This window comes from Vigna unguiculata, chromosome 7, assembly GCF_004118075.2.
Source record: "Vigna unguiculata cultivar IT97K-499-35 chromosome 7, ASM411807v1, whole genome shotgun sequence".
Classification (NCBI taxonomy): Eukaryota; Viridiplantae; Streptophyta; class Magnoliopsida; order Fabales; family Fabaceae; genus Vigna; species Vigna unguiculata.
In genome coordinates, this window is record NC_040285.1 from 35,492,857 (window position 1) to 35,500,793 (window position 7,937).

Here is a 7,937-nt window from a genome sequence, read left to right on the forward strand (position 1 = left end):
TCTTATTTATATATTTTTTAGTTGTATATCTTTATTGTTTAAAAATAAAAATTAATTTGATGGATGTTGGTTGATAAAAGCGATTAAGGTTCTATCTTTAGTCATAATAAAATTATTTCTCAATAAGTCATCAATAAAGTATTAAAGTAAATAGATAAATGATTATCTCAATATATGTCATAAATCATTAATATTTTATTATGGTTTATGTATCTTAAATTTATGATTCTCCTATGATATTTCTTCCAAATTAAGTTTTATCCAAATTAGTATGAACCCTAATTATGATTTTAGAATTTTTTTTTATCAAATTGGCATGAACCTTAATTATATTTTTACCCAAATTAGTATAATCTTAAATTATGAAATTTAAAGGTTGTTGCGTTTTTTGTTGAAATGGTAAAATTTATGGATATATATTGGGTTGCATTACAAATTCTGCTACACATAATGAATTAGTTGGATAACCTTGATTTGAAATAAAAATCAGAATATCTCTGTTGCGTGAATTCAATGATATTTAGAAATATTAGAAATTGAAAAGTGCATATGTGCATCACTATATAAAAATGGTCTAAGTAAAGAAAATGAAGAACTTTTTATTTAACCAGAAAATTAATTTATATACAAAAAAATTAAATTTGGCACCCCTACAATTTATATTCATGTTTTACCATTGTTTCTATCTTGGAAGTCAGTAACACTGGGATCTGAAAGCCGATAACTCCAGTTTATGAAAGTCAATAACTCTGGCTTCTGAAAGCCGGTAACCTCGGCTTCTGAAAGCCAATAACTCCAGCTTCTGAAAGTCAGTAACTACAAACCAAAAAGGTAGCAGTGAAATTATAAAAAAGTTGGAGGTGTAGGAAAAAAAATTGGGAGTGCAAGAAAAAAAAACCCGTTTTACTAACAGCCACTCAAATACGTTTTGAAATCCAAGGCAATACGAGATTTTCAAATCCATTTAAAAAAATTACTAAACTTTAAAATCCGGTCATTATATATATATATATATATATATATATATATAATTTTGTTCTTATGTTTTATTTAATTTTTATATTTTATTTAAAGGTTATTTATTTTATTAATTTGCTTATTTTTATCTTTTTTATTTTATAATTTTATTTTTTTAATATATTATATGAAAATAAAATTAATATATATATATATATATATATATATAATTTTACTTTTAAATAGTGTACGAAGAAAAATAAAAAATTTTAAAATAAAAAAAAACTTTTAAATATTTTCTTAATTTTTTTTCTTTTTATTATGCTAGTTTCAATTTTATTTTTTCTAATATATTATTGTTCCGGCAAAAAACTAAGTGTTCTTTACCTAAGACAAAAATCTAAAGAATTATTCTAACCTACAATGAAATAAAGAGCATTGAGAGTAGAAAAATCGTTCCCCCTTACCCTAGACGTTAACCTTTAATTTAGGTTTAATCAGTCAGATGTTACTTACTTTTGATTGGATGTATCAATTTGATACCCGCTTTTAAAAATGTGTCAATCGAGTCCCAACCTTTGAAAAAGTGTACCAATTAAGTCTCTCTCAGAAAGAATTTATTAGCACTGTTAACTTAATTTATGATTTTTACCAGTAAATTTTAATATAAATATCAATACTTAATTTTGTAAGTCATTTTAAATATCAATGTCGTTAATGTCGTTAATAATTTTTTTATAAAAGAAACCTAATTGAGACATTTTTAATATCATTCGACTAGTTAAACCTTTAATTTTTAGTTAAAGTCAGTATAAAAATGTAACTGACTGACAAAATATTCTCCTATATAATAATAAAATATCAATCAATCAGTAAAAGGACAGACTTAGTCCCAAATGCTCAGCCATGTATTTTAGGTAAATTTTGGAATGTTTTATCCATATTCAGAAATTAAGTCGACCATGGTGTAATTACATATAAAATAACTTAAAAAAAGTGAAGATATATATATATATATATATATATAATTTTAAATTAATTTTGTTTTTATTTTATTTTATTTAAAGGTTAATTAATTATTTTATTAATTATATTATTTTTAACTGTATTTATTTTAAATTTATTTACTTTCTAATTTTATTTATTTTTTAATATGTTATATAAAAACAAAATTAAGATATATATATATATATATATATATATATATATATATATATATATATATATACGGATTTATAACTTAATTTTAGAACTTTGCTCGAGTGTTTCTTTCTTAAGACGGATAACTTTATTTTTACATTTATGTATGTTTGTTTACTTTTATTGGATTAATTCAGGCTAAATAGTTTACTTTTTTCCATAATATGTGAGTGTTTTTCAACTTCATTTAACTATTTTCAAAGGTTCAAAGTTAGTCAGATTTTTAAAATAATACAATATAATTAAATCGATAGAAGCGCAACTGTACATCTTCTTGGTATAACATATCATCAAGGAGATGGTTTTCCATCTGGGACACTATGATTAAGTGATTTGTATCTAATTTATGTTCACGAACCCCGTATAAAAATGTTTTCTAATTTATTCATCTAGGTCATCATTGAAAAATAAGTTTCAAAAGTAGAACTCTATCATCATTTTTTTATCGGATTCTAAAATCTCCTCGATTGAAACATCTATCATGACTAAACTAATCAATTCCATAGAAGCTTGATATTATCATTTCAAATTTGTAAGACAATTTTCCTTGCTAGTTATATAGTATGAGTTGTAGAAGTGAGAATGTGTGTACCTGTAAGATCCGCACAGGCTGCGTTGCACAAATGCTTCATAATAGCTTATAGTCCTGCCCATCAGTTTTAAAAAATGAAAAAAATAACAAGGTCGTTTTAGCAAATTCAATTCAGAAAAAATGGAAATAAACACGTAGCATTTGGTTAACTTGTAACACAAGATAAGTTCAAAATTAAACAATTTCTTTCAAATCACACAGGTTAAATCACTTATTACACTTCTTTAAACAGTATAATTTATACGAAATTCACAAATTTAGATTACTTTCCTTTCCATGAGAAATCCAAATACAATAGAAGCAACAATCAGCATCAGAAGACACGAATCATGAATTCAACTATGAGATGTTTCTTGTAGGTAATCATTGCATTGCATGACTAATTCTTTCTTTAATATATGATCCCTTACTCTAAAGCAGCTATGGGTTCAGTGTCATTTATTCAATTTTCACCATTATATATAATGAGTTTCCACCTTTATATATTTTTAATGGACTTTCAATAACCATTACGCATCGAACGGGAAGTCCATGCGCTATAACTCCTCTTTTCCAAAGTGTACTCGAAGGAAACCAAGATCATTCATAAAACGTTCGTAAGAATGCATAAATTCCAATTCTAATAATCATCAGCATTGCAACTGTAACAATTACTTCATAACAAATCTACAGTACAGATAACGAAGGAAATCAGGGTAGGTCCAATTTTAAAAAAAGTAATTCGTTCTACGGAATAAGGAAATGGATGTAAACGAAATAATCGATGCAGTTTCGAAAAAAAGATAAGGGCAAATGTTAAAAATAGTCCCCGGCGCACCTAGGGTTTACGAAAAGTAGACTATATATGCGTGTCGCGTCTGGGGACATAACCGTCACAGTCGTGTGCGTGATGGTGGCGAAGAAGAAGAAGCTCGTCTGGTGTCGTGGTTCGTGGTGTCCGTGCGTGCATAGAGAAGAAGATGAAGTAAACAAATAGAACGGAGTTAGGGAAAAGAAACTTACTGAAATGTGTGATGAGAGATCATGGGGCGTGGCTAGCGTGTTTTTGGATTGGGCTGGGCCTAGGTTTCATCCATTTGAGTTTATCACTAGACATAAACACATCTTACGAAATTTAAACCTTTATTACATTAGGAAAGACTAATCTCATATTAGACTTAATCATCTATTAATTCGCTGGAAAACGAAATCATGACAGTATAAACTTAGCCCATGTCTGTTTGGAGGAAAATAGTGAAACAGTAATAAGGACATGTCGCTTTCAAAGCGGCGATTGCTTAGCTTTCGCTTGAATGTGCCATGTTTTTTTATTTTTTTTCAGTGTAACGACGCCATTGTCCTAAAAGGGTAACACGGAAATAATAGAAAAAAATTTGGAAATTCCTTTTGATTGATTTTTTTGAACTTTAGAAATCCCAAAGGTCTTCAACAAATGAGTCCTGTACAACATTTAACTGTGCATTATTCTTTTTTTTTTTTTCACATTAAAAGTGCTTTATTCATACACCTTAAGTAGCAGTTTTCCACGTCCACCCATCTCTATGCTCAGTTGTCCCTTTGAAGGCCCACAGGGCCATTGCAGAAATTAAATATTGTCCCCAATTTTGTAATAACTTTTGCATCGGAAGAGGGTACAAATTTAACGTTTTGTGGCTAATTTGTTGCCGTATCCATCCCTTCTATACGATCAAAGCAAACTACAACAGTAAAATGGTTAAAAGGGGGAAACATGAGTGGGTTTCTCTCAACTCACACACAACACAGCACACCAGCACTTATCAACTGAGTGGCCGACGGATGTACATATTTTTTCCCTTGGAGCTCTTTGTACGATTTGCTCATCTGTACATGGTGAAATTGATGCAACTGCGCAAATTGTTCTTGTTCGTGCACTGTTCCGCATGTACACATGCAGTGTTCTTTGCTCACAAAAATCATTGCAATCGATGATACTAAATGATTTACAGAAAGCACGCAGCAGACAGAAGTTTATGAGTGGTGAGTTTACTATTATTGTCAAGCACATGTATGTTCTTGCTCACAAAAATCACAGAGACGTAGATAATAATACATCCATGGAGACCACGAAGTTGTTTTAATAATGTTTTTTTTTTCTGCGATATCGTGTCAGTTTCCTCCACCTCATGATTACTCCAGAAAAACAGAAGAAAACCTGAAGCAGCAGGCCCAGGTCAGAGTAATATTTTTCAGCATGATCACCAATCCTGAATCAGTAACAAGCAGTGCAGCATTTCATTTGATCGTTCTGCGAGAATTACATAACAGCATATGGTACGGATTAGCAACCATCATGTCGAAACTCCAGATGTAAATATATTTCCTTCGTATAAATACATAATTCATCGAGTAAAGCAATATCAATATAGTACATCGCAGTGTGCATCTATAAAAAAATATAACTCTAATCTACCGAATTCACCTGAATCAAACATACAGTATTTTTTATTTATTTATAGTTTTTCTAAATCTAAGGAAGGAAGTATTGTTTTGCCGCTATTTCCACTTCTGAAACTCCGGTTGTTCCTGTTCCTTGAACCTTTTGAGCACACCTTCGATGGCAACATCGAACGCGTCCTTCATATCCTCTAATCCATCTTTCGTGTTGGCGTAAATCAACCTCGGAATGTACTCAATCACTTTCTCCCTCATTTGCCGCACTTCCTCCCTGCTGAACTTCTCCAGCACGTTTTTCACGGTTACGGTTCCATTCTTTACTGCGTTCCGGTCTATGTAAACCGAGTAACTTCCCGGTTCATTCGGCAAGAACAACTCGTACTGCAGGTACGCGCTTCGCCGCCAGAAGAAAACCGGAATCGAACCGGCCACCATGCAGTCGAAAATGGACCTGCGTGTGAAGCTGTCCCCTCTCGGCTGTAAGCAGAATTCAGAGTCCAGAAACGTTTCGAGAATCGCCGACGTGCCGTTGGAGCACCGCGTCCCAGTGCAGTTCACGGTGCGGCACGACTCGCCCGCGTCGCGGCATTGGCTCAGCAGAATCCCGCGGAAGTCTTGGCGGAACGCGCGTCGAGGGGCGCCGGCGAAGCAGAAGAGCGCGTTGCGTTGGCGCTCCTGGACAAAGTTCTGCCAGCGCGTGACGTCGGATTTAGAGCGCGGATGGAATCCGGTGGGGTAGGGAACGCCGACGTCGAAATAGTCCCAAGGATTGCGCTCTATGAGAAGGCGCGTGACGTTTCTTATCCCAGGCTTGTAGATGCAGCTAGAACCCCAATCGTGGTCCGTAGAGCGGCGAAAATCCCATGTGATGCGCCCCATGGTAATAAAATGATCCCAACCGTTTGATCTTTTAAAATATGGTTGGTCCATGACCCAGCGCAGCATCATGTCGCAGTGGCGATCGCGTTCATCAGCTGTGGAGTTGAGCCACAGGTACTTCCCAACCGCCAGTCCAGCGTAGAACGGTATGTAGAATGCCGTAGCGGATTCCGGCTCCTTAACCCTGCACCTGTGATTTAATAATCTGTTGTGGAAGATGACTTCAGTGACGAACTGGTCGGTCCAGTGCCACGCCGGGAGGAGATCCTCAGGAACGATTCCGGCCAGCGCGGCGGCGTTCAGGCCGAATCCGTTGTTAGAGAGGGAGTTGCAGCGGGAGCCCCAGGGGTTGAGGTTGTCGCAATTCTGGAGGATTTCGTAGTTGAATGTTTGGGGGAGGTCGTAGACGAAGACCTTGCCGGAGCCGCATTGGTCTAGGGCATGGGAAGAGTGGTGGACGATGGGGGCGGGGAGAGGAGAGGGGATTGAGGAGGAGAAGATGCGGAGGTTGCAGAGGAGGAGGATCTGGATGAAGAGGACAGTGAAGAATATCCATGAACGAGGGATTTGGGGGGAGAAAAGGGGTTTGAGGAGGGAGGTGATGGAAGAAGTGAGGGTGGGTTTTGTATGAAGTGTTTTGGGTTGAGGTTCCAGTGAGGGATGAATTGATTTGGGAAGCATGAGATAGAGTGAGAGAACAGTGGAGAACGGGAATTCCGGCGAATTAAGACCGGAAAAGTGGGGTTGCGTGGAGGAGTGTGAGGGTGGAAAGTGTGGTTGGGTTTAAAAGCTTGGTTCTATTATGATGGTGATGATGATGACGAAGGTATGTAGGGATGGGGAATGGGTTTATTTCTAGAGTGACACGTGTCCCATGGATTATACAGTCTGCTAAGAGCAACCGACAGGGTTTCACGGAAAAAAGTAACACGTGCCTCTTCTCTTTGTTGTCACAGTTATTGCTTCTTCTATTTTCTATGTAATTTCTCCCGTAGGCTTTTGTACCTTATTAAATTACTGTCACTAACTTTTTTATGTTTTTAATGGAGTTCTTACTGTTTTATTATTCCATTTACGGGATGATATGGTTGCATTTATTAAGAGATCTCGCTTGTTTGTTTGTTTTTATGGGTTAAACAAAGTGATGTAACTTTTTATTTTTTTTTATAACAAATATCGTTATTAAACATTGTTATTCAATTAATAAAAAGTTTATATGATTAAATTCGAAATATAAAAGTTTTAAATATTTAACAAATAAAAATAATTTATTAAAAATTAAATTTAGAATATTAAAATTTATAAAACAAAATTAAAATTTAAAAAAAAACATATGAAATCCACTGAAGATTTATCACATTTTAATTTATTTTACATCACTCGTTGTGTTAAAAATGATTATATCAATATGAAATAAAATAATATTATTAACCTGTATTCAAGGAATATATTTATCTGATTTCAGCATATTTTAACGAATCTTTTTTTATAAATAAATAACGTCATATTCAATCCAAATATTTAAACATTAAAAAAAATCTACGATATTTAAAAATTCAAGAATTATTTAAAATAAAATAAAATTTGGTGGTGTTAAATTGAGATGCTAACATACTAAAACAAACTATCTCTTATTTAAATTATATGCTTTTTAGTAGATTATATTATTGGTAAAATTTTAATGAATAATCTTATATTCAAAAACATATCGTGGTTTGTGGAATTATTTTATTTATAAGAAGTTTAATGAATTTTGTGTCAATTTTTTTTTTATTCTTGTTATTGAATATGATTTTCCAATTCGTAAGAACTTTTTTTCCATACTTGGCTTTTAGTGATGCTATTATTTATCTTATTAGGTTTTTGAAATATTTCTTTTTAATAATCGAAACCG

At 33.3% G+C, this 7,937-nt stretch overlaps 1 protein-coding gene and 1 long non-coding RNA gene across 2 annotated transcripts; both read right to left on the reverse strand.

Moving 5' to 3' along the window:
• Nucleotides 1–653: 653 nt before the first annotated feature.
• LOC114191527 lies at nucleotides 654–3,791 on the reverse strand. The gene is made up of 3 exons (XR_003605958.1): nucleotides 3,567–3,791; nucleotides 2,750–2,803; nucleotides 654–816 (listed from the first exon to the last, which is right to left on the reverse strand). It is a non-coding gene; the product is annotated as an uncharacterized LOC114191527 (long non-coding RNA).
• A 1,188-nt stretch (nucleotides 3,792–4,979) lies between these two features.
• On the reverse strand, nucleotides 4,980–7,022 carry LOC114191525 (xyloglucan galactosyltransferase XLT2). The gene has a single exon (XM_028080740.1). It carries the CDS (start codon nucleotides 6,722–6,724, stop codon nucleotides 5,264–5,266), a length of 1,461 nt encoding a protein of 486 aa, XP_027936541.1. The 5' UTR covers nucleotides 6,725–7,022; the 3' UTR covers nucleotides 4,980–5,263.
• Nucleotides 7,023–7,937: the final 915 nt, after the last annotated feature.